The 27,588-nt window shown below is 45.0% G+C and overlaps 1 protein-coding gene across 1 annotated transcript in view; it reads left to right on the forward strand.

The window, feature by feature from the left end:
* The first annotated feature begins 8,110 nt into the window (after window positions 1-8,110).
* The window catches only part of CPLX4 (complexin 4), a 34,082-nt gene continuing 14,604 nt past the window's right edge, over window positions 8,111-27,588 (forward strand). Inside the window, exons 1-2 of the mRNA XM_035100928.2 lie at window positions 8,111-8,465; window positions 13,996-14,083. Coding sequence (XP_034956819.1) covers window positions 8,299-8,465; window positions 13,996-14,083 — 255 coding nt within the window. The 5' untranslated portion in view covers window positions 8,111-8,298. The remainder of the gene's footprint in view (window positions 8,466-13,995; window positions 14,084-27,588) is intronic.

Genomic DNA, 27,588 nt, shown 5'->3' on the forward strand with positions numbered 1-27,588 from the left:
GTGATTACATCCCTGCCAATGATTTTAACTGTTTACAGTGGTCTTTTAAGAATTTACCCCAGTCTTTCAAAAATACTTGATCTTCCTGGTTTCTGAGCTTCCCCATCAGTTTTTGCCATCTCTCTGTACTCCATCAGTTTTGTCTGCCATTCTTCTCTTGTTGATACTTCTTCCATCCTTCCATCTCTGGGCTAGTAGCATTCTCACTGCAGACGTTGCATAAATAAAAAGTCTTTTGTCCTCTTTTGGTATCTCCACCTATTATACCTAACAGAAAAGCTTCTGGTTTTTTGACAAATGTGTTTTTAAACATTTTCTTTAATTCATTATATATCATTTCCCAGAAAGCTTTTACCCATGCACAAGTCCACCACGTATGGTAAGAAGTACACTCCTTCCCTTTGCATTTCCAACACAGATTCAAACTAGTTTTATACATTTTGCAATTTTACTCAGTGTTAGATACCAACCAGACATCATTTTCGACTTCAGTGCATTTCTAAGCCACTACGTAATGTGTACAAAGCCAATGTCTCTTTGCCTGCATGGAGAGACGCTGCAGTGTGTGAGAGGAGATACGATAGCCATCTTCAAATATCTTAAGGGCTGTCAAATGGAAGATGGAGCAAGCCTACTCTGGACCTGGACCAAAGGTTTCGAGTTACAAGAAAGATTTCGAGACTTTCTGATAGGAAGAGCTGTTCAGCAGTGGAATGGGACTCCCTCAGGAGGTTGTGGACTCTCCTTGCTTGGAGGTTTTTTTTAGCAGAGCTTCATGGATGCTTTAGTTAAGGTTTTTTGCATTGTAGGGCTTGGACTAGACGACCTTTGGGGTCCTTTCCAACTCCATGGTTGTATGATTCTGTGTGTGAGAGTGGTATGTAGCCTAGTGCAGTGTTTCCCAACCTTGTGCCTCCACCTGTTTTTGGACTACAACTCCCATCATCCCTAGCTAGCAAGACCAGTGGTCAGGAATGATGGGAATTGTAGTCACAAAACATCTGGAGGCACAAGGTTGGGAAACACTGGCCTAGTGCAAAGATAAACCTATTCCTCTGCTCACATCTGCTTCCAGCCCTGCCCATCGTAGCTTTCCAAGAAGGTGATATTCCAATCATTTTCAAAATAATGATTGGCAAATTAACAGTGCCCTTTCTCAGTGGCAGCGTTCAGAGCTGCTACAAGCTCTAAATGTGGGGAAAAAAATATACATTTAAAGCTGCTTTGGGCTAGTGTGTCTAGCTCAGTATTATGCTACTTGCCAAACTCTCCAGGCAAAGCTTATTGGGCTAGTGGGTTGGGGTTTTTTTTGAAAGAATATATGAAAGCCATATCAGTATTTTTTAATTTCCTATAATGCAAATCAAAGCCATCTTGGACAACCTTGCCCAAGATGCTATCTTATTTCAAAAGGAAAGTTCATGTCTGCTGATTAACAAGTGATAAGCTTGGATTACTGAACATCCTGTACTATTTTTAAGGAGTAGGGTGTCCTTTAATTAGAAAGGTACTAAGGTGGATTAAGGGATTAGCCAAGAATGACTCCTCCCATATGTCCAATGAAATGGGTGGCTCTGCTTGGAGGCCCATTCACATGGAAATAACGCAAACAGTTATTAAAGCTATACCCAAAAACGGTTGACACAGTTCTGTAGTACTCCTCAAAAAGGGCATGTTGCAACAAAACCACACCGCTCCTCCAGGCTACGTGGACCGTGCTGCAAAACCTTAAGAGAAATCCCTGTTAGACATGCATTAAAATTTAACTCAAATCATGGGTATCCACCCTCTTAAAGATGTACAGATGGAAAGAAGCAATGTAAGCATTACCATATTGGCCCGAATATAAGCCGTACCCCCCCCCCCCAAAAAATTCCAACCATGGAAAGTTACAGTATGTCTTATATTCACAACCTTACAAAAATTGGCCAGTATGCAGCCAGGACCGTGGGGCAAACAGCGCCAGGAGCACAGAAAAGCAGCGCCTGCCCCATGCATAGTCCCCTATCCTCTCCCCCCCAGGCTGGGAAGGGAGAAAGTGAGGAAGGGAGTGGTTTATATTCGGGTATTGTCTTTTTTTCTTTACCCTCCTTGACTTTTTTTTTAAAAAATTATTTGCTCATCACATAACAAAAAAAAGACAAAATAAACCATAGAGAAAGTACCATCGGTCACACCATACCTAAAAAAAATAATATGAATTTCATAATCCTTAAACTGTAATGGTCTCTTCTTTTTAAACCCGACTTCCCATCTACTCCATAATTTGAATTCCCATTCTTTACTGCCAATGCATGTTGTTACTGTCATCTCAAATCGCATCAAAATATGTTAAATCATATAACTAATGAACAGTATTGCTGGGATTATCCAAAAGCCACTACGGATTTTAAGTCAGTATTATTAATTTTCAGATATATTTTAAATACTTCCCCTTTTGAAATGAATTCTTTCCTTGGTTTGTTCTTTAGTTTTTCGGATAGGCTATCTAATTCAGCATAATCAATCAATTTTTTTGGACCCACTCTTGTCTTGAGGGAACTTTTTCACTTTTCCACATTGTAGCTGTAAGAACCCTCACCGTTGCATAGAGAAAAATATTATTTTTTTAAGGGAAATCTGCATCAATAGCACCCAATAAGTATGCCTCTGGCTTAATATTAAATGAGATTCTTAGCGTCTTTTCGAGTTCTAAGTGGATGTCCTCCCAAAATGTTTTGATTTTATTGCATTGCCACCATACATGATAGAAGGATCCTGGTTGTGCCCCACATCTCCAACAGTTACTTTTTACACCTCTATACATTTTGGCTAGTTTCTGAGGTGTTAGGTACCAATGGTGTTGCATTTTTAGGAAATTCTCCCTAATGGCATAACGTAGTAAATTTTCAATTGTCCTTCCGGATATTTTCCCATTGGGACATTGATATAGCATATCCAAAGTCTTGTGACTACTTTATCATTAGAATCATAGAATCATAGAGTTGGAAGACACCACAAGGACCATCCAGTCCAACCCCCTGCCAAGCATCTGTACATTGATGCAGTGACCTCCTCCTTCTTGACTTCCCAGTCAAGGAGGAGTCAGTGTGCTTTGGAGAGAGTTTTGGATTTTGAATTCAATATCTCAGATTCAAATCTGGAGATTTCCCTGGAGAAGCCCTTTCGTTTATTTAATTTAAATTTCTCAAACACTTGATAATACTGAAACCAGACTGTAATCATCTCTCTAATATCTTCAAAACTCTTGAGTTTTAATGGATTCTCTTCTTCTTTTATGAGCATTTCGTATGTTGGCCAGTTTCCCAACATATTTTTCTTCTTCACCGCAGAGGCCTCTGATGGGGAGGTCCACCATGGGACTTTGGGCTCCAAGAGGTTTTTGTATTTCTCCCATATTTTGAATAATGATCTCCTAATAATATGGTTTGTAAAGTCTCTGAATTTTTCCCTTATCATAAAATAGATAAGTGTGCAATCCCGAGCAATTATCGAATCCTTCCGAATCTAAGAGGTCTGTGTCCTGTAAATTGCACCACTCCTTCAGCCAAGTGAAACAGGCTGCCCCATAATATAATTTCAAATCAGGTAGTGTATATATTTCTTTATATCAATTAGAATTAAGTACTTAATCCTATGCTTCTTCCCCTGCCATATAGACTTAGATATCTCTTTTTGCCAGCTCTTGAGACAGTCTGCTTCTCATTTACTCATTTTCGTCAAGTTTTTGACCAGCAGTTTTGTTTTAATAGTATTCAACTTGAAATCTGCCACCTCTCCAAATTATTTAATCACTTCTAGTACTCTTATGAGGCTTTCTTTAGGGTTTCCACTATAATAATCAAGTCATGGACAAAACCTTTCAGCTTGTATGTTTTGTTGCCCGGGATGATGCCTTTGACTGATTGGTCTTCCCGAATTTGATTGTTCTTAATCTCCATTACCAAAACTAGGGGGGACAAGGGGCACCCTTGCCTGGTTCCCTTACTAATATTACACTCCTCTGACATCCCCCCGACTTTTAAATGTGCGGCTTATAAACAGGTGCGGCTTATACTCATGCCAATACGGTAACTACTTCCAGTGCTTCCAAATCTTTCTCTCTATTTGGTCAGCTTGTCTCTTTTATATCAGGGATAGGGAACCAGAGGTCATCCAGATGTTGCTTACTACATCTCTCATAATCCCTGATAACTGGCCATGCTGGTTGTGGCTGATAGTAGTTGGAGTCTTGCAGCCCCCCTCCCCCATCCCTGTCTTATACCATTTCACTTCCTCGTTTCTTTCATTCTGCATTATAAAAAATGTTTCCTTCACAGCTTGCCCTTTGGATTTCGCACCACCGACCTGTATCAGTACACAAATCTGGGCCTTGTGTGGTGACCAGCGACTGTCATGACCACGGGGGGGGGGGGGACACTGGGTGAGATGCCAGTTGATTTGTTCTCAACAAAACTGCGCTATTTATTTTTGCCTATTTCCCCCATGCACCACACACAAATTTGCTGTGAACTGGGCTCCAATACTACTCCAAAGCGTTTCCAAACACCATTAAGTTACTCTCATTTGCTTGATTCAGAAGTGCTCCATCAAAGACATTGGTGCCTAAAAATAGGATGCAAGGACAGTCTATTGAGCCATCCTTGTGACACTAATCCAGGTAAATGCTAAACCATTTGCAGCTTCTGCGTGACTTTGGCTCTCCAGCCATAGCTGCCAAGTCTCCCATTTTTCCCGGGAAACCCCCGTTTTTCCAGCTGTCCCCAGCCGAAAAAATGGAATTTTTTTGTTTTTCCCCGGTTTATTCTGGTGCGACGGCCATTTTGGAACTGGGCGGAGCATGCTCAGAAGCGACTTTTGATGCTGCTCTGCCCAGTTCCAAAATGGCTGCAGCGTGACTTCTGGTGCGGCAGCCATTTTGGAACTGGGCACAGCAGCATCAAAAGTCACTTCTGAGCATGCTCCGCCCAGTTCCAAAATGGCCACCGCGCTACTTCCGATATGCTAATTTCGGTCCGGTCCCTTATTTTTCAGAGAGGAACTTGGCAGGTATGTCTCCAGCTAGTTATGTATATTTGAGTATAAATTTGAGAGAGGCTTAGTTCTGGCTGAAGGGATAAAGTTGTGTCTGGACTATAGCACTCCAGACTACCTTTTTACATTTTCTTTTCCTTCAGACTATGAAGGGGGTGTCCTTGAATGAAATACTGAATACTCCACATAAATAACATTTGCTCCTCCGTGATACCCTGTTTTCTGTGTTCTGGGCAGGATTTTGTGATTTAAAAAAAAACCGGGCCCAGTCATTTGGGCTGCAAACCATAGACTGAAATTAGTGGAGCTCAGAGGTTTACCACCTCAGTGATATATACTTGCTAATCTCTACATATTGTTTTATTTTATTATTTATTATCAGCTTTTATATATCACCATCCCTGCCTTGCAGGCTGTTTCCACCTGGCCTAGGGGGGCAGAGCCCTGACTGACTCCAACTACAAAAGTTGTTGGGGGAGTTGTTGCTGTTGGGTTTTTGTGTGTCTTTATTTTAGATCTTCTGATTGTGGAAATTGTTAGGTTTGGTTGTGTGTTTTATGATGTTTATAACTACTTTTGTTAGGTGGCGGTTATGTGTTTTTTCAGGTTGTAAGCTGCCTTGAGCATGGTTTGAACTGTGGAAAGGTGGCGTAGAAATAAAATTATATATGCATGTACCACCCTTCGTCAAAAGACCACTGGGCAATTTACAACATAGAACTTAATAAATATTATACAGTAAAAGAACCTTTTAATGAGGGTGAAAGAGGAGAGCGCAAAATATGGTCTGAAGCTCAACATCAAAAAAACCAAGATCATGGCCACTGGTCCCGTCACCTCCTGGCAAATAGAAGGGGAAGAAATGGAGACAGTGGGAGATATTACTTTCTTGGGCTACTTGATCACTGCAGATGGTGACAGCAGTCATGAAATTAAAAGATGCCTGCTTCTTGGGAGAAAAGCAATGACAAACCTAGACAGCATCTTAAAAAGCAGAGACATCCCCTTGCCGACAAAGGTCCGTATAGTTAAAGCTATGGTTTTCCCAGTAGTGATGTATGGAAGTGAGAGCTGGACCATAAAGAAGGTTGATCGCCGAAGAATTGATGCTTTTGAATTATGGTGCTGGAGGAGACTCTTGAGAGTCCCATGGACTGCAAGAAGATCAAACCTATCCATTCTGAAGGAAATCAGCCCTGAGTGTTCACTGGAAGGACAGATCGTGAAGCTGAGGCTCCAATACTTTGGCCACCTCATGAGAAGAGAAGACTCCCTGGAAAAGACCCCGATGTTGGGAAAGATGGAGAGCCCAAGGAGAAGGGGACGACAGAGGACGAGATGGATGGACAGTGTTCTTGAAGCTACCAATATGAGTTTGACTAAACTGCGGGAGGCAGTGGAAGACAGGAGTGCCTGGCGTGCTCTGGTCCATGGGGTCACGAAGAGTCGGACACGACTAAACGACTAAACATAAACAACAACATTTCAAGGCATAACCCAATTAACAGACAATACAAAAAAGTAAATCAGTTGTTGTATACAGTTCTCTCATTCTTTGCTCTCTTTTTTGGTAAAAATATATATGAAGTGTTATGTCGTGAGTGTGATTTCAGCTCTTCGTGAAGTCAGCTCAGAATAGTGATTCAGCATACTAGCAAGGAACTGCTAGGAGTCAAGTATAACAGGAACAGTCTTCTTTATTGCAGTAGGAATCTTGACTGGCTGGAGGGAAAGGGTGAGCTCCTTTTATACTCTCAGGAGCAGGGGTTGGGGAAAGGATACATTTAGATTTTGGCGGGAACCTATCAGAGTGAGGATCCAAATTGTGCTAACAAGATAACCAATAGCAACTGTCACCGCACCCATTTGAATCGCCCAGGAGCGGGAAAGGTAGTTACAGGACTAGCAGAGAAACTCATGAACACAGATTAAACCAATACATAACATGAAGTGTTGGTACTGGTATCTTGATAAAAAACACTGTGAGTGTTAGGACAAAATGGCTGCCACAGGCAGCAGAAAATGAGGTAACCTTACCATACTAGTGAGTATTATCACAAAAAACACTGGTTATATAACTACAGTTCATAACAATAAGCAATAAATTATACACACTAGTACAGAATGAAAACACCAGGAATAACCTTATGACAGTAAGAGCTGTTTGACAGTGGAGTGGTCTCCCTCTAGAGGTTGTGAACTCTCCTTCCTTGGAGGTTTCAAAGCAGAGGTTGGGTGGCCATCTGTCATGGATGCTTTAGCTGATATTCCTGCATTGCAGGGGGTTCGACTAGATGACCCTTGGGTTCCCTTCCAGCTCTGAAATTCTATGATTCTATGGTTCTGTACTAAGCAACAATGTCAAAGTATACACAATACTGGCATCCCAGCAATTAACTCCCCTGCGCCTGCTAAATGTGCTCGTAACATACTACCCACTTATCTCGGATGCAACCATAAGAGATAATAGACATCTAATAATATAAAATGCACATCTAATTATATGTGTCATTAATTTCCCTCCTTATGTACTTGATTCTACATGCCGGAGTATGAATGACCGGCAGGCCATTTGGTGTTTAAAAGAGAGATAGAAGGTTGGCACAATGTTCCAATGGCTGACCACTTAGGAATCTGAAAGAGCAGACCAGGCTGAAATCCAGTGTCCAATGGGATAAAACAATATTAATGGATAAAAGGATTGATTCTTGTTTAATGACGAATCCTATCCCCCCCCCTCCTTCCACAAATCTCTCTGGTCCATGGTTTGCTGACCCGTATCGCATGATGCTCATGCAATCAACCAGGTTCCGCCATTTAAACTAAGCATCTTCCATCTATCAGAGGCATCTCTTGCGCTCAAAGGTCTTGAAACAGGGAATCTTCACATTGTCTCAATGTCAGCAAATTTTTTGGTGGTTTTTCTTTTTTAAAATGACAATTGGCTTAAGGTATTAATATAAAAAGTAGGTGGCTGCATCTAATGATTTTTTCCTCCGAGTAATCTGAACCATCTGCCTCTGGATACTAAGGAGTTCACTGCGCTAATCCAGATTATGGCTGACAAACTGTTTTCGGCGTAGAGTTTCCTCTAGCTCCGTGCCCTTCAGGATCTGTGCGCAGGGCTGTAGAAATTCCATTTGCCGAATAGTTTACTCTTTTTCTTTTTCTTTCTTTCAAGGTTGCGTCTTTCTGCTCTTAGCTGGTTTTTCAAATTTCGGAAGGGAGCCGGTTTTTTGGAGGGGGGCGCAAGAAAAGAAGAACATGGCTTTCCTAATGAAAAGCATGTTGAGCAACCAAGTGAAAAATTTGGGACTTGGTGGAGGGGGTGATGAAGCCAAGGAGGAAGCAGCACCCGCTGACCCAGCTGCAGCCGCAGGGATGACCCGGGAAGAATATGAGGAATATCAGAAGCAAGTGATAGAAGAAAAGTGAGTATAGATTCCTGTATTATCAGCTTGTAACTGATCCACTCTGTCTCAGTCTGTGCACAAGATAATAAAACCACAGGGGACGTATATGGGTCAAGTCCTTGTAATTCTTACTCCCAAGAAATTCTGTTGATTTTTCATGCCACTATCTTCTTGAGAATTACACCAGGGCATTTTAATTTCCTTCCTCCAGATTCCTAGGACAGGGGGAAAGAGAAACATCTTGAGATGTTTTCTCCATAATGATAGCTGTATGAACAGCACCATATTTTTTTGTGGTTAGTGCGTCACAATGTCCCTCAATCCACTAAAACAATTTTACCAGTTCAACAGAATGCCTCATTCGGTTGGTTAGTTTTGATTTTATTTCTGTAGACTAAATAATTGGGGGGGGGGAGTTGTATTCCCCCCACCTAAAAATAAATGAATCCATGAGGAATTAATGCTCAGTGTTATGTGAGCCTTCCTTTGAAAGTGCAATATAATGTGCTTAAAATAATCCCTGGCTTCACCCCCCCCCCGGCGATGAGTCATTACAATTATGCAAAAAAAAATATGAAAGTATAGTCTGCTGTAATTTAATTCTCTTTACCTAGAGGAGAATCTACTGATTTAAAAATCGCAAGCCTTTTTATTGGTCCTTCCTATGCCCAAACTTTCAAATATACACACAAGTAACTGTTCTTACTTATTAAAAGTTGTAGAAAAGCTATTTGAAACGTTAACACTGTCAAATATACCAGTGATATCAATAATCTGCCTGTACGCTCATGTAAAGGAAAATGAAAGGGGTTCAGTAATAAAAGCATTAAAGCCAAGCACAATTACAGCTCCCAAAACAATTGAATTTCAGATCTCTAGTGCATCATTTTGCTAATGATCAATTACATAATGGTTGTCTAAATCCCACATCTAAGTTGATTAAGGGTGAAAGGTTAATGATCTATGGAATTTAAGGCAGACCAGGTTATATTTAGAAGTTGCCATTTTTGTGAGGTGGACTTCTAAACGTATGGATTCTTAAATGCCACTTCTTTATGCTGGACAGTTCTTAGCAAAAAAAAAAAAGTGTACAGGAGGGAGCGGTCAACCCCCTTCCCTCCTTTAAAACCTGGAACAAATAGAAACTTTGCATAGGTGAAGGACGCCTTTCAATACTGCTTTTAAAGCCAAATTGCATTAAAATTTCTTGGCAGAGAACAGAATTTGCATGCATTTCAAGACTGGAATGAAACTTTTTACACAGAGAAGGGGTAAAAGCTGCCACTGTGGAAATGGGTGATTGAGGGCACTTCTGGATTGTCGCCATTTCCAGGTGGGATTCAATAACATACCATCAAATTCAGGTGGTGCCATTGAAGTTGTTTTGGAGCTCTTGCGCAACAAACCCGTCCACCACCCCCGCCAATCAGACTTTTGGGGGTAAGCAAAGTGATGGGGATACTGCCCAGCAAAGTGTGGGATGACGCCTGCTTGATCCAACATGGTATAACCTCCCCGCAAACAAATCGAAATGAATGCTCAATAAGCAGCTGGCATCATCGCCCACAAACCTTGTGCAAGCAAATCAGGATGAGTGCTCAATAACCAGGTCATCTGGAAGAGGCCATAGTCATCAAGAGAACTTGGTAATGGGCGCAACGTTCCCCCCCTTGTAATATCTCGGTTTTACAGCTGAATAGGCCGAAGTTCACAGAGGTTAAATGACTTGCCAAAGGTCACACACTGAATCAGTGGATCAGGCTGGATTAAATGCCTTGTGACCCTCCAGTTTTCCCTCTCATTTCCCTGTTTCCCTGTATTTGCGACCTTGTCAGATGCTCAGAATGCAGCAGTGATGCCAAACGGTAAATTCTAGAAGTCTGCAAAGGACCATGAACGTTATTCAGCCATGATGGGGATGGGGAATCAAACTGATGATTATCTACACCAGGCTTCCCCAGCCTTAGCCCTCCAGATGTTTTTGGCCTACAACTCCCATGATCCCTAGCTAGCAGGACCAGTGGTCAAGGATGCTGGGAATTGTAGTCTCAAAACATCTGGAGGGCCGAGGTTGAGGAAGCCTGATCTACACCATACCTTGAAAACACACAGCTCCCCCACCCCCAAGAATCGTGGGAATTATGGTTTAGCCCCATACGGAGCTATAATTCCCAGCGTCCTCAAAAAAAACTACAGTTCCCAGGATTCTTTGAGGTAATCATAGAATTGTAGAGTTTGAAGGGACCCTGAGGGTCATCTAGTCCAACCCCCCCTGCAATGCAGGAATCTCAACTAAAGCATCCATGACAGGTGGCCATCCAATCTCTGCTTAAATACTTCCAAGGAAGGAGAGTCCACCACCTTCTGAGGGAGTCCGTTTCACTGTTGAGCAGCTCCTACTGTCAGAAAGCTATTCCTGATGTTTAGTCGGAATCTCCTTTCTTGTAACTTGTAAGCCATTGGTTTGGATCCTAACCTTTGAATTAGGAAAAAACAAGCTTGCTCCATGGGATAGCCCTTTAGATATTTGAAAATAGCCTTCATATCTCCTCTCAGTCTTCTCTTATCAAGGCTAAACATACCCAACTCCCTCAACCATTCCTCATATGTCTTGTTTCCTAGACCCTTGATCATCTTTGTCGCCCTCCTATGCACATGTTCCAGCTTGCAGTGAGCTTCTGAGCTTTGGTTTGCCTGACCTTCTCCCTTCAGCTGTTGACTACACGTATCTACTCTTCCTTTGCCATTTCCCCTTTCTTCCATTCCTTATATGTGCCCTTCTTAAATCTCAGTTCATCTTTAAGCTCTTTATGCAGCCACACTGGTTTCTTTAGATGCCTCCCACTTTTCTTCCTTGTGGGAATTGTCTGCATTTGTGCTTTCAATATTTCACCTTTAACAAACTTCCATCTGTCTTGGACTCTCTTCTCTTTGAGTATTTCTGACCATGAGGGTATCATTCTTTAAGCATTTTGAAACCGGCCTTCTTAAAGTTCAAAGTGCATGTTCAACTACACTTAAATTTCCCTTGCCTCTGTATAACGAAACCCAAGAGAACAAGATTCCCAAGGTTCCCTGTGCTTCTACTTCATTGATCAGCTCCTCCCTGTTGGTGAGGACCAGGTCCAAGATACACAATCCCCTTGTTCCTGCTCCTGCTTTCTGGGAAATGAAATAGTCAATGGGGCAATAGAGGAATTAGTTGGACCTACATTCTTGGCAGAGATACCCCAAAGATATTGGGGTAGTTGAAGTCTCCCATGACTACTATATCTCTCCTTTTTGAATGTTTGGCAATCTGCTGTAGGAAATCAACCAAATATTCAGTTCACCTTAGACACTGTAGCAGACACACTGTAAGGTCTCAGCTGTTTCTCTCTCTTACCATTTTTACCCGTATACTCTCAACCTGCCTTCCATGCTCCAGGTCATCATCACATGTATACACCCCCTTTACATATAATGCTATTCCTCCTCCTCTCTTTCTGTCTGGTCTATTCCTTTTGAATCGGTTATGCCCCTTGATTTCTACATTCCAGTTATGAGTCTCCCCCACCAGGTTTCAGTAATGCCCATTAGGCCATATTTGCAAAGTAGCAGCTTCCTTCTGAACTCCCATCTTTGCAGTATGGAGCTACCCAGTGCTACATATCCAGTGTGTCTCAGTAGAGGTCTTCCGCCAAAAGCCATTCAGCCACCCCATCAGGGCCAGCGCGTCCATTTAGGCGAACTAGGCAGCTGCCTAGGGCACCAAAAGGAGGGGGCGCTGGCCAGCCTGCCCGCCACCCCCCGGTGCTGCCTGGGGCCACCTCCACTGCGTCTGTCACTGTTGAGCGGCTTCAGGTCGCTATCCCGAGGTGCGCACGTGCCTCCAGAGAGCGGCCTGAAGCCGCTCAACAACAGCTGACAGGCGCAGTGGAGGCGGCCCCAGGCTCGCGCTCCCCGCGCAAAGCTCTGGAGGCGCGCAGGGAGCATGAGCCTGGGGGCACCTCGCCGCGCCTCTCAGCTGTTCTTTATTTTATTTTTATTTTTTCTACTTTTTTGTTTCTTTCTATTTTTTATTTTTATTTTTTCTATTTTCTATTTTTATTTTTTCTATTTTTATTTTTTCTATTTTTATTTTTTCTATTTTTATTTTTTCTATTAATGGGGGGGCAGAAGGTGATCTCGCCTAGGGCGCAAAAAACCCTAGCACCGGCCCTGCACCCCATGTGTCTTGGATGGCGATTGAGGAAGGCACCATTCCAACCTCCTCTTGAACTTTGTCTTCCTTCCACACCCACCCAAAGGCCTTTGCTCCCCAGTTTTAGAAGCATGGCTTTAAGCTAAGTGCTTCCTAGAGGCCCAAAGCAATGCACATGTCCCTCTGAACGTCCATGTTCAGAGACAGTAGGTGCTAAGGATACCATTCTTCATCTTGCCTAACTTAGGGGCTTCCTTAAGGCCATTGTTGGAAGCATGATGTTGCAGTAGATGGAACTAATGTCTGGTCCAGCACAGCTCTTTAGATGCTGCCCAACAACTAGTATGGCTGCTGTATGTTCATTTCACTGAATACTAGTTGCTGGAGGGAGCTATTGCCTCCACACTCTGCTGCTGGACTTCCCAGAGGCATCTAGCTGGCCACTGTGAGAACAGGATGCCCCTGGTCTGACCTGGAAGGGCTCCGCTTCTGTTCTTGCTTACTTGTTTATACAATTTATATGCAATAGTCTCAAAGACGCAGTACAAATAAAAATCAGTTGAAACTATGAAATCAAATTTCAGTTAAAATGCCTGCTGGGATAGATAGATGATTAGATAGATAGATAGATAGATAGATAGATAGATAGATAGATAGATAGATGATAGATAGATAGATAGATAGATAGATAGATAGATAGATAGATAGATAGATGATAGATAGATGATAGATTAGTTTTGGAAGGTCGGTAGGGAGGATGGCAGCCTGTCGGACCTCCTTTGGATGGGAGTTCTACAAAACTGGGCTTCCAGTACTAAACACATGGTTTCTGGTGGATCCAAGCCATGGGAGACCAGTAACAGTGGTTCCTCCAAAGGCCAGGTCTGAGATAGCTCAGTCGGCATGAGACTCTTAATCTCAAGGCTGTGAGTTCGAGCCTCAAGTCGGGAAAAAGATTCCTGCATCGCAGGGGGGTTGGACGAGATGACCCTCATGTTTCCAACTCTATGATTCTATGATCTCAGTAACTGGGCCGCGATATATGGGATTAGGCAGTCCTCGAGGTACCCTGGGCCGAAACGGTTAAGGCTACAAATGGGTTAGTTACTCCTTGGACTCGTTGTTGAGGGCTGGTTGCTGGGAGTAAAGTACAGTTCACAATATTCTTTGGGATTGTGGGGGGATGTGATTTAAGCGCATGGTGTGAATGTAATCATTTCCTTCATTATGTTATTAGAATACTTACCTTGCGCTTGTGTGGTTTCCCGCACTGTCTTCTTCTGCATGTTTGTGAGTGGTGGCGCAGCCTTCCTTGCCAATTTCTTAGCCGTCCATGATGGCAAAACCTCCCATTTCTGTTCCCAGGATGGAAAGAGATGCAGCCTTTGCAACAAAAAAGGCCGAGAGAGCCGTCCTGAGGGTCCATTTGCGAGAGAAGTACAGGCTCCCAAAGGTAAGGTCAGATGGGTTTGGGGTTTGGTATTTCTTGTTTTTGTTTTTTAAAAGCAAACTTTTGTTTTAATGTTTTTCCTCTGCCCTCTGTCTCAGTAGCCATGAGGCTGGCAAACTAAGGTCTGCGGGCTGGATCAGGCCCAATTGCCCTCTGGATCCGGCCCGTGGACAGTCCTGGAATCGCCGCTTGGATCGGCATGATCGTTCGGGCTGTGCCATTTTCTTTTGCAATTTTTTTCAGGCACCATTTTTTGCCATTTCCCACCCCCCCCCACACACCACAGCGGCACCTCCTCCCTCCCTCCTCCTGGCTTCTCCCTGCCCTGCGGAGGAAGGGAGTTGGGCTTTGATTGGTGCCAGCCAATCCGAAGCCTAACCACCCGCCTGCCGGCCTCTCCGTCCATGGCCACACTGTGGGCATCGTGACGGGCATTGCAGGGCTTTGGCTGGAGCTTGGTGCGGGCCCCGCGCCTGGCACCCAGGAAAGCTGGCCTGGAAAGGAGAGGCCCTCCAACGCCGCTGGCTCCCAGCCACAGGCAGAGCGGTGGAGGAGGTAGGGAAGCAGGGGGAGGGGAGTGGCTGGGGGAGAGAGAGAAGCCCCCCTCCATCACGCGCTCATGCAGTCCAGTCCGCCACAAGGTCTGAGGGACGGTGAACTGGCCCCCTCATAAAAAAGTTTGCTGACCCCTGCAGTCGCCCATCATTTTTAAACAAAATGTAAAATGTCCCTTGTTGGGGTTGTACAATCAGCGCAAGAGGAAACAACATAGATTGTTTAAATATTAAGCTAAAAATATATATGCATGTGTGTTCCTGCCTACTTTTCTGTGTTTGTGGAGAGAGAGAGAGAGAGAGAGAGAGGTGTGTGTGTGTGTGATATTATACACACACATATGTGGAAACCTAGAATTGTTGTAGGGACGCAAGTGGTGCTGTGGTCTAAACCACAGAGCCTAGGGCTTGCCGATCAGAAGGTCGGCGGTTTGAATCCCCGCGATAGGGTGAGCTCCCGTTGCTCGGTCCCAGCTCCTGCCCACCTAGCAGTTCGAAAGCACATCAAAGTGCAAGTAGACAAATAGGTACCGCTCCAGCGGGAAGGTAAAGGGCGTTTCCGTGCACTGCTCTGGTTCGCCAGAACCGGCTCAGTCATGCTGGCACATGACCTGGAAGCTGTCTGCAGAGAAACGCAGGCTCCCGTGGCCTATAGAGCGAGATGAGCGCCGCAACCCCAGCGGTACCTTTACCTTTACCAACCTTATTTACCAGAGACCCCTTGACTGTTTTCAGCAACAGGTTGAAGATTTCTTTATCAGTGTCCCTGCTCCTGTGCATTAAGCAGCACCCTGGGATATATATACGAAGCGAGTGACACCTTTTAGGGAGAGAGGGCTAGTTTTCAGAGGGCAGTCCTCTGTTCAGTGATGGAGGGCTGCTCAGTCCAGGCCTGATTTACAGATAAAGAACCATTATTCGGGGAGAGCAGGTGGGGCCCTGAAGTTGCCCATCAGCAGTGAGCACCCTGGCAGCATGTTGTACAGGCACATAGATCACATGCTCACTGTATTTCCCACCACCGGTAGTCTTTTCGACTATAGTGCTATTTAAATTATAGCAATGACTTCTAAATTTGCATGTGTATACATTTAAAGACGCCTATGCGAATTGAATGCAAATTCCCTACCCTAATCTGCCCTCTTTCTTGGCAATGTATATAATCTGAGATCTTCGGTGCTGCTAATGCCTTGGGGATGAAGGGAGGGGAGAGCAGCTGCAAGTGAGTGCTTGGAGGCGATTGGAGGAAAGGATGGCAGCTAGCAGATTGAGGTAGAATCCTGACAAGACAGAAGTACTGTTTGTGGGGGACAGGAGGCGGGCAGGTGGGGAGGACTCCCTGGTCCTGCATGGGGTAATTGTGCCCCTGAAGGACCAGGTGCGCAGCCTGGGAGTCATTTTGGACTCACAGCTATCCATGCAGGCACAGGTCAATTCTGTGTCCAGGGCAGTTGTCTATCAGCTCCATCTGGTTTGCAGGCTGAGACCCTACTTGCCCGCGGACTGTCTCGCCAGAGTGGTGCATGCTCTAGTTATCTCTCGCTTGGACTACTGCAATGTGCTCTATGTGGGGCTACCGGAAACCACAACTAATCCAGAATGCGGCAGCTAGACTGGTGACTTGGAGCGGCCGCCAAGACCACATAACACCAGTCTTGAAAGACCTACATTGGCTCCCAGTACGTTTCCGAGCACAATTCAAAGTGTTGGTGCTGATCTTTAAAGCCCTAAACTCCCTCGGTCCAGTATACCTGAAGGAGCGTCTCCACCCCCACCATTCAGCCCAGACACTGAGACCCAGCACCGAGGGCCTTCTGGCAGTTCCCTCGTTGCGAGAAGCCAAGTTACAGGGAACCAGGCCGAGGGCCTTCTCGGTTGCGGCACCCGCCCTGTGGAATGCCCTCCCATCAGATGCCAAAGAGAAAAACAACTACAGTACCAGACTTTTAGAAGACATCTGAAGGCAGCCCTGTTTAGGGAAGCTTTTAATGTTTAATAGATTATTGTATTTTAATATTCTGTTGTAAGCCATCCAGAGTGGCTGGGGAAACCCAGCCAGATGGGCGGGGTATACATAATAAATTATTATCAATATTATAAGTAGCCTTCCACTCTTCACTTGCCTTTGCCCCCCCTTTCCCTCCCCCCAAATCCACAGTATATCCAAACTTTTGTTAAAATGCAACATATCAAAGGAAGCAGACCAAAGCCATAAAACCACACCTGAAAAACAGCAACAATTCGGCAGCAGAAACATCAGTTCCATACACCAGCCACCTCCAGAGGCCTTAGGGAAAGAATATGTATTAACGTGACATCGAAAGGCTGTTATTGGGGCCGGGGGACACATGACACAACTGTCTCCAGTGGGAGGGAGTTCCACAGCTAGGGTGCCATAACAGAGATGTACACTCCCCTGAGTGAAGTCTAATGCAGACTTCTAACGTTCTGCCACCCACTAACATACAAACGGGAATGTCTTAAAATGTGTGTACCTGAACATTAGTAGAAGCAGGTAAAGTGAATGGCAAAGCTATCTGGGGAGTCTGATGCCTTTTCAACAGGAGGTTTAAAGCAGGCATCCCCAAACTTCGGCCCTCCAGATGTTTTGGACTACAATTCCCATCATCCCTGACCACTGGTCCTGTTAGCTAGGGATCATGGGAGTTGTAGGCCAAAACATCTGGAGGGCCACAATTTGGGAATGCCTGGTTTAAAGCTTTATATAAGTCTGAAGTGTGTTTCATCACCAGGCCAGAACATTGCGTGACAACAGTCTGCAATTGAATGACATGATGGCTAAATCTTGGTTATTAGGTTTTAGCAGCTGGACTTAGTTTCTAAGTATAGAGAGAGAGGCTGTGTGACTTTCTATCCGTATTTTGTTTACTGTTCAGCAGTATAAAGCTGCAAGAAAAATCCTGTGTTAGTAGTTCAGCTCACATTCTGAGAATATTGTTACACATGCCCCAATTCAAGCAGTGAGATTTGGTGGGTTCCAGTTCTTATTCTGAAGTTTCTCTTGCTACATAAGGAGCCTACAAGCTTGAAATTTGAAGTTTGAATCCTAGAGTTGGAAGGGACCACAAGGATCATCTAGTCCAACCCCCTGCAATGCGGGAATCTTCCACATGATTTGGGACTCAAACCCATTACCCTGAGATTACGAGTCTCATGCTTGACTTACAACATTTTAAGAGCACAAAGCATAAATGGATTGCAATAAAAGCCAAGCACTGACAAGCTGGAACGTGTCCAGAAGAGGGCAACAAAAATGGTCAAAGGCCTGGAAACGATGCCTTATGAGGAACGGCTTAGGGAGCTGGGTATGTTTAGCCTGGAGAAGAGAAGGTTAAGGGGTGATAGATAGCCATGTTCAAATATATGAAAGGATGTCATATAGAGGAGGGAGAAAGGTTTTTTTCTGCTGCTCCAGAGAAGCGGACACGGAGCAATGGATTCAAACTACAAGAAAGAAGATTCCACCTAAACATTAGAAAGAACTTCCTGACAGTAAGAGCTGTTCGGCAGTGGAATTTGCTACCAAGGAGTGTGGTGGAGTCTCCTTCTTTGGAGGTCTTTAAGCAGAGGCTTGACAGGCATATGTCAAGAATGCTTTGATGGTGTTTCCTGCTTGGCAGGGGGTTGGACTGGATGGCCCTTGTGGTCTCTTCCAACTCTACGATTCTATGATTCTATGATTCTATGATTCACTGATCAACAAAACAGGCCCTATAAAAAAAAAGCAGCAAAACTTCAGCAGCTAAAACTTACCACCGATAGACAGAAAAATAACCACAATTCATCAAATGCCTGGGGAGAAGAGAGATTTTGACGTGATGTGAAATGGATGTTAATGATGGCGCCAGGCAGACCTTGCTGGGAAGAGCATTCCACAAGTGGGGAGCCACAACTGAGAAGGCCCTCACCTTGTCACCATCCTTCAAACTTCCTGGCGGGTGGACCTGCAGGAGAACCCGAGGGAAAGAGCAAAGGGTCTGGATGGGTTCGTATTGGGAGAAATGGGGTGAGAAAAATGGTAGCTTTGTATTGAAACATTGTTTATTGTCTGCGTTAGTCGAAAGCTCACTTTTGCTGTGCCGTCTTGGAAGGGGCATGGTTAAGGAGGTGTGCCTATGGGAGCAGTCATGAAGGGAATCTGCACTTCAGCATGTATCACTTTGCCATTGGTTGGCACAGGATATGCCTGGTCAGGGTCTGACCAAACCATCGATTGTGTGTATGTGCGTGGTGGGGTCCTTCAGAGTTCATCTAGCCCAGCCACAATCTCATAACAATGTTGTTCCAGGTGGGCATGTTCTTTAGGACTAACTCCAAAAGCTGCTGATCCACATGAGTGGCAGCCTTGTGTGGTCAACATGGAGAGCCCATGCGCTAATAATAATAATAATAATAATAATAATAATAATAATAATAGTAATAATTTATTATTTATACCCTCCCCATCTGGCCGGGTTCCCCGAGCCACTCTGGGCAGCTTCCAACAAAACATTAAAATACAGAAATCAAACATTAAACGCTTCCCTAAACAGGGCTGCCTTGAGATGCTTTCTAAAGGTCTGGTAATTGTTGTTTTCTTTGACCTCTGGTGGGAGGGAATTCCACAGGGTGGGGGCCACTACCGAGAAGGCCCTCTGCCTGGTTCCCTGTAACTTGGCTTCTCGTAGCGAGGGAACAGCCAGAAGGCCCTCAACGCTGGACCTCAGTCAGTGTCCGGGCAGAACGATGGGGGTGGAGACGCTCCTTCAGGTATACTGGACCGAGGCCATTTAGGGCTTTAAAGGTCAACACCAACACTTTGAATTGTGCTCGGAAACGTACTGGGAGCCAATGTGGCTCTTTCAGGACCAGTGTTATGTAGTCTCGGCGGCCGCTCCCAGTCACCAGTCTAGCTGCCGCTTAGAAATGTAGGCACAGAAGTAGGAATTCAGTGCTGTGCTAAGGTGATCATTCTATCAGATCAAGCATTTCGGTTTGCCAGACAAAACGATTTGCCCTTTCCTTCCTGCTGCAAACTGTTCCAAGGGTTCTCCCACACATCCCAAGACAATTTTAGTGGTACATGTGGGGAAGAGATGGGGGTGAAGCCCTTGTGCCATGCTTCTGCTGATGGCACTCACTACTTGAACCCCACCCATAACCTCTCTTTTCCAGATATCCAGCTGAACACATGGGTGCCAGTGGGGCTGGTTCAATGGCCATAGTGCTACAGTTCCCAATCCATTTGTTTACAGACCAAAAGGAGCAAAGAGGCCTATATCGTTGTGAGTTTGTTGTCTGTTTACACTGCAAATGGGCCTATCACCACAGTTTTGAGTCCAGGAGTTTGCAAATACCAGACTCTCCGAGTGTCCCTATTTTCCAGGGACATCCCTGACTTAGAGAAGCTGCCCCGGTTTCTGATCAGTCCCAGAATGCCCCTTTTTTCTATAAGGTAAAGTAAAGGGACCCCTGACCATTAGGTCCAGTCGTGACCGACTGTGGGCTTGCGGCGCTCATCTCGCATTATTGGCCGAAGGAGCCAGTGTACAGCTTCCCGGTCATGTGACCAGCATGACTAAGCCACTTCTGGCAAAGCAGAGCAGCGCACGGAAACGCCGTTTACCTTCCCGCTGTAGTGGTACCTATTTATCTACTTGCACTTTGATGTGCTTTCGAACTGCTTGGTTGGCAGGAGCAGGGACCGAGCAATGGGAGCTCACCCTGTCACGGGAATTCGAACCACCGACCTTCTGATTGGCATGTCCCTATTTTCACTGGAGAAATGTTGGAAGGTATGGACAGGGCCATCTTAAGCGGGTTGGGCACCCGGGCGCCGTGGTGCGCGGATCGCTCTGGGCGCCCCCGCCCCATTTCTTCCCGCGGCTGGTGGGCGGGCTCAGCGTGGTTTCCACACGGCTTCGCCGTGCAGCGCCCCCCTGCCGACCCGGCGCCCCGCGCCACCCAGCCTACCCCTAGAGCCGGCCCTGGGTATGGAGTTATCCAACCCCGAAGCCATCTGAAAACAATCCTGTATAGGGAAGTTCTTTAATGTTTAATGTTTTATTATGTTACATATATATATATATGTTGGAAGCTGCCCAGAGTTGCTGGGGCAACCCAGTAAGATGTGTGGGGTATAGATAGTAGAATTATCGTTGTGGAATGGGACGTCCCTATTTTCATCAAGGAATGTTGGAGGGTGTGAAATACTTAAAGCTTTCCTAAGGGCTGTGGGGTGGTCCCCAGAATGAGCACTTCACTTAAAGTGGCGAGTCTTCGATGAACGCGCTTGGCAGGCCTGTGTGAGAAACGGCAGTTACAAAGAGGAGGTGAGAAAGCACAAGAGCCATGAATCAAGTCAAGAATTGCACAGTGGCATATCATTATGGTGTAACAGTTAGTGTTGGACCAAGACTTGGGAGACCTGGGTTTGAATCTCCACTCAGCCATGAGGGTCGCTAGGTGGCCTTGGTCCAGCCACTGTCTCTCAGAACAGCATACCTCACAGGGTTGTTGTGTGAGGATAATGGGGTGGGTAAGAACCAAGTATATCACCCTAGGTTCCTTGGAGGAAAAGGTGGTACATAAATGTAAAAATAATGAAATGAAATGAAATGAAATGAAATGAAATGAAATGAAATGAAATGAATAGAGCCAAATTGTCAAGAGTTGTGCACAGCAGGGAGGCACTGCCAGATCCAGGGCAATCCCAAGGTTTGCAGAAGCACAATATATGTTTTTTTGTGGGGAGAACTGCTGGGGCTGAAGGAGGCTGTAGGCCAAAACATCTGGAGAGATTCTAGGTTGGCAAAGGTAGATTTAGCCTCATGTGTATTTTGGACCTGAGCAAGTAAAACATCACAATTTCCGCTTTATGATCAGTTTACTAACTGATATGAATAGTGGAAGGAACGCTTCCACTGGGCATCCTGAACATTTTAAGGCAGGGGTGGGGGACCCTCGGCTCCCCAGATGCTGAAATCTAATTGCCATCAGCCCTGCATGGCCAATGATGAGGGAGGATGGAATTTGTAGTAGTCCATCAACAGCTGGAAAACCACATGTTCCCCACCCCTGATTTAAGGCATTGCCCAAAGAGGGAATTGATTTACCTGGGGCAAGAAAACTGGGGCTGTCCTTAGGTGAAGGAAATGGAAAATTAAACGCTTCATATGTAAAACATGGCATTCTTCAAATGTTTAAAATGCACTGCTCCTCAAACCACTCAGCCAAATGAGTGGGGTGCACTTTGAAATTCCCTTTCCCGTTGTAATGCTCCGTTTTAATCCAGTGGTAATGCAAGCAAAATGCAGAGCCATTTGAATCAGGGAGACGGATACATTAGTTTAATTGGGGATTAAACCAAATTCATCTTCCTACTTCTGACCGCAGCGAACGTGCATATCCACACTGCAGGCTCAAACTGGCTTAGGGAACTCTGGGAATTATACTTCTCTGAGAGGCAAGAGGAATCTGGATCAGAAATTGCTCAGCACTTCGCAGGGCTACATTTCCCTGACTTTAGTCTACATTGCTTTGGGGAAAGAATGGGTTGAGTAGACCCGATTTGATTTGCACAACTCAAATTGATTAATTTTTTTGTTGCATATGTTTCAGCAACCCTAAATTTTGAGAGTCAGTAGCAGAGATGTTGTAAACAATCCCATTAAAGAAGATAACAGTGGTTACTCAGAGCTCGTTGCTGGTTGCGAAGGGGCCCCCATAACAATTCAAGCTTCAGGGCCCCCAAAATGGGATTTTGTTCATCACATCTCTCTGCGCAGCTCGGTGGTTCTACACCTGGTAGGCATCAAAACGGGTTGGTCATCCAGACATGCAGACCAAAAATAGCAGATCCCCATTTGTCATGTGTTTGTGACATTGCTAGAGTTACAATGAAGTTCAAGAAACGAGCACAGATGAGCCCAACCATTGCTGCCATCAAAACTAAAAGAAGGCCTTTCCAGACATCTTGTTTATTGTGCATTCATGATAGCTTGTGCTCATTGTGGTACTGGGGCAGTTACATGCAACCTCACTTTTAATACTCTTTGTTGTGCCTTAAAACTTTCAGGGCAGTCATACTGCTTTGTTTCCAAACAGTACATGTCCTGCAACTTCTTGCTGAAACTCTGTAACATTTTCATAGCACATTATAACATTGTACCCTTGTCGGTCTATTCCCCCCCCCTCCTGTTTGCTACCTTAGTGACCAACAGGATCAAGCCAAAATCCAATTCAAGATGTACTTGCCCCCTCAAAAAATCAAACTTTTACAATGTCAGGATAGCAGTGTTAAGTGTTGGTGCTGATATTTTTCCTGCACATGTTTTTGGTTTTTTAAAAATAATCATAATAATTGAATTAGGTATTTATCTGAAGTGATGGCCCAATTAAGTGCTCGGAAGTTTTCTCTGCAGCCTTTTAGTTTCTGTATAAATTAAGCTTTGGTAATGACATTAGCAATCCACAGGGAATCTGACACATTCAGAAATGTCCTCAGGTAACCAATTATTGAATCCTTGGGGTCCTTCATTCATAATTGCTTAGGGTTACAATCACCGAGGCTATGGAACAGCAGGGGGAAAGTGTTAAACTTGGGCCCATGCGCAGGCACCTTGTTAACGCGCAACTTAAAGAAAAGTTAAGAAAAAATCTTCCCAGGAGCTGTCAGGTCTCGTAATGTTCACTTTGCCAGAGCTTGGGGGTTGGGAACCATTTTTCTCAGGGCGCATGGAGGCGGAGAAGCCTTTTGGCATCCGACGACCACTGCAAATCATGCTCTATAGGCTAAAATGGAGTTACGGAAAAGTAGGGCGCAAAACATGACCTGCGCACATTTCGTCAAAGCCACCGACACAATGAATTCTGCTTTTACCCAAGTGTGGAAGCGCTTGATGAGGGCAAAGGACAAGCCTACAGGTTGTGTGATGATGTGCCCCATTTTTCAATAAATCCCCCTGTCTGTAAGTAGGGATGGTCAAATTGGTCAATGTTGGCTTCTCTCTGTTTCTCTTTTTCCCCAATCTCAAGCTCAAGTTTGCATCCGTTTCCCCTTAATAGAATGCATTGCTGCATACTGTTGTATGCACTGTGATGTACATTCCCCCCTTGTGTACGTGCATTTGTACAAACAAACAGAATTTGAAGAAGGGCAGATTTTGAACTATGGCTGCATTTTGGCTGTGTTGTTTGAAGAAGTGCAAACTACATTAAAAGGTGAACTGAACAGAATCTCTCCAGGATCGCCACCTGTAATCTTGATTTGTTCAACACAACCACCCTAAAGCCTGCTGCTTTTTAAAAGCATCTCCTCCCACTTTCCCTTGTTGCCTCTGATCCCATGGGAGCACCTACAGTTTGCCCCCTCTCTTTTCCTTCAAATGCATTGAACTAGAATCCTTGGTTAGTTTAGATGTATTCAAGTCTCCAGGGCCAGATGAACTACATCCAAGAGTATTAAAAGAACTGGCAGAGGTGATTTCAGAACCACTGGCAATAATCTTTGAAAATTCCTGGAGAACAGGCGAAGTTCCAGCAGACTGGAGGAGGGCAAATGTTGTCCCTATTTTCAAAAAGGGGGAAAGAGAGGACCCAAACAATTACCGCCCACTCAGCCTGACATCAATACCAGGAAAGATTCTAGAGCAGATCATTAAACAAACAGTCTGTGAGCACCTAGAAAGAAACTCTGTGACCACTAAAAGTCAGCATGGGTTTCTGAAAAATAAGTCATGTCAGACTAATCTGATCTCACTTCAAAATGACCTTAACATATTAGACAACTGGGCCAAAGCAAACAAGATGAATTTTAGGAAGGAGAAATGTAAGATACTACACTTGGGCAAAAAAAAAATGAAAGGCACAAATACAGGATGGGTGACACCTGGCATGAGAGCAGTACATGTGAAAAGGATCGAGGATGTCTTGGTAGACCACAAACTTGACATGAGTCAGCAGTGTGATGCAGCAGCTAAAAAAGCCAATGCAATTCTGGGCTGCATCAATAGGAGTATAACATCTAGATCAAGGGAAGTAATAGTACCACTGTATTCTGCTCTGGTCAGACCTCACCTGGAGTACTGTGTCCAGTTCTGGGCACCACAGTTCAAGAAGGATACTGACAAGCTGGAATGTGTCCAGAAGAGGGCAACAAAAATGGCCAAAGGCCTGGAAACGATGCCTTATGAGGAACGGCTTAGGGAGCTGGGTATGTTTAGCCTGGAGAAGAGAAGGTTAAGGGGTGATATGATAGCCATGTTCAAATATATGAAAGGATGTCATATGGAGGAGGGAGAAAGATTGTTTTCTGCTGCTCCAGAGAAGCGGACACGGAGCAATGGATTCAAACTTCAAGAATGAAGATTCCACCTACACATTAGGAAGAACTTCCTGACAGTAAGAGCTGTTCGGCAGTGGAATTTGCTACCAAGGAGTGTGGTGGAGTCTCCTTCTTTGGAGGTCTTTAAGCAGAGGCTTGACAGGCATATGTCAAGAATGCTTTGATGGTGTTTCCTGCTTGGCAGGGGGTTGGAATGGATGGCCCTTGTGGTCTCTTCCAACTCTATGATTCTATGATTCTATGATTCATTCTCTGAAGCCACATTTTTCATGTGGCCTCTGGGTCAGCATCATTAGGATACAGCTTAGCAGTGGCAGGACTGCAGGGCAAGGTGGCGTGAGCTGGATTCAAACCGGTTTATTTCCCATCATAGAGTCCCATCAGGAGAAAAGGGTTGAAACAATTGGTATTAAGGAGAAAACACATGTATCGGGGTGCATACTGATATACCTGTGTCATAGAATTGTAGAGTTAAAAGGGACCCCAAGGGACATCTAGTCAAAGGCCTGCAATGCATGAATCTCTAGTAAAGCACCCGGGACAGATCAATCAGCAGGGAGTTTCAGAGCAGAGGTGGAAGACTGAATCATGTGGGAAAATATGGAACCAACATTACATGGCACTTCTACAAGTACAAGTTCCACAGACTGAAGCAGCCATGGGGCATATCCTTCAGGTAAACTGGTCCCAAGGTATGAAGGGACACTTTCAACGGAGCCCAGTGACAAATCAGCAGTGTGAGGATCAAATCCAGATATTTTCCTCTTCCTCTTTGACCCTCCTGCCACACTTAATGCAGGCTGCCGGCTTCATTCATTCCCCCCCCCCCCGCCCCACCTTTTAGCGCTTGGCATGTTTCTTTGTTCAAAGTTTCTTTTGGGCTTTTAAAAAATATATATTGATGGCTGCTAGCTGCTTTAAAAAAATTCTTTATACACTGTTTTTAAAGCGGAAACTTGCAAATCTTTAGAATAAAACGTTAAATCGAGACCCTACTTGGCCGTTGATGCAAAAGGACAACAGTGGCAGGATGGAATGCAAGATCTGAGAATACGAGGCGGGTCTTTTCTTGTTGCCTAAACCAGGCATCCCCGGCCTGCAAGTTTCTGATGGAAGCTGTAGTCCAAAAAATCTGGAGGGTACCAGCTTGGAGAGCGGGGTGCCAACTCCTGGGGGCTGAGGCTGCCCCCGAATATTTTTGGGGTGGAGACCAGCAGCGGCGGAGCAAGCTGATCGGGCACCTAGGGTGGTGGACATGCCCTGTGCCCGGGGGTGGGGCCAGCCAGGACAGGATGCTCTGCGAGGCCTCCAAGGATTCTTCCTGCCTCCTCCCACTCAGCCGCCCTACAGCTGAGGGGGAGGTGGCGGGCGGACTGTTTGGGGCAGTGTGCAGCCTGTGGGCGGCCAAGCCACCGCGAGATGTGTGGCTCGGGCACACTGCAGGCCCCGCGGTGAGTGCAGTCCGGCATTTTGTCACCCCCCTCAGTGGTGATACCCGGGGCGACCCACCCCCACCGCATCCCCTTTCTCTGCCCCTAGGGGCCAGGCCCCCCAATGTCCAAAAAGTATGGAGGTGAGCTGCTGGGCCCTGGCTCCTCCCAACATACTGGCATCATGTGCATGACATTGCTCTCCCCCCCCCCCAATTCATCCTCGCAAGCTGGTGCCTCCACCTTGGCCTAAACAAACACAGCCCCAATCATCACTTTCAGTCCTGTTGCAGATTTGAGCTCCTGGCAACATGTGTGTTAACTACGTGCAAAAACAGAACTATGGTGAAGAAATAGTGCGATTGCTTCACTGCATGTCAGACTTTGCGACTCCGGGGCAAATTAGAAGCGACGTTAGTTTTGTGAATTTAGTGAACGTGCACTTTTTAAAACATGTTTTTTAAAAAAATATGGAGGAAATCTGGATCACCTCAACCTGCTCACCTCACCTCCTGGATCACCTCAATCCAGGCAGAATCAGAAATCCTCTACTCATTTGCCAATGGCTCAGCTTGCGAGAGAGAGGAATTTCCCATGCAGACTGTGAAGGCAACATACCAACTTTTACTTAAACTGGCAAACATTCAGCTCAAGGGTAATGACCTTTCTGCCACTGTTTCTGCAGAAAATCGAACAGAACCAGGCTACAGAAGAATCTGGCACCAGAATCCATTTGATTCCGGGGAATTTTTCCAGTTTCAGTTTTGCCGTGAAACTCTCTCAGCCTAACCTACCTCTCAGAGTTTTTTTGGGGGGGGTGGAATAGCCCCCATTATACTTCCTTGAATTTATTTGAAGATGGGCAGGAATGTAAATGTAAAATATATATTTTGATGGGCAGCCTGTTATAAAACTGATATAGTACTCTCTGGTTAAACTGATGCCTGGTGTTGTGTTTTGTTTTGTTTTTAATGTAGGTGGCTCTCAGAAGATGTACTTTAGATTTTAGTCTGTAAGAGGCCCCAGGTTCCGATGCAAGACTTAAAGCTCCAGGGTATTTGGGGCAGACTTATATGACAAAACATGTCCTTAATGAACCTTAATCCTATTAATAGGATTGTCAGGGTAGATTTGTCATTGAAAAGATGTTTTCATCCATGAGTCCTATGGCTTGCTCAT

Source organism: Zootoca vivipara, chromosome 10 (genome assembly GCF_965207765.1).
Source record: "Zootoca vivipara chromosome 10, rZooViv2.hap1.1, whole genome shotgun sequence".
Lineage (NCBI taxonomy): Eukaryota > Metazoa > Chordata > Lepidosauria > Squamata > Lacertidae > Zootoca > Zootoca vivipara.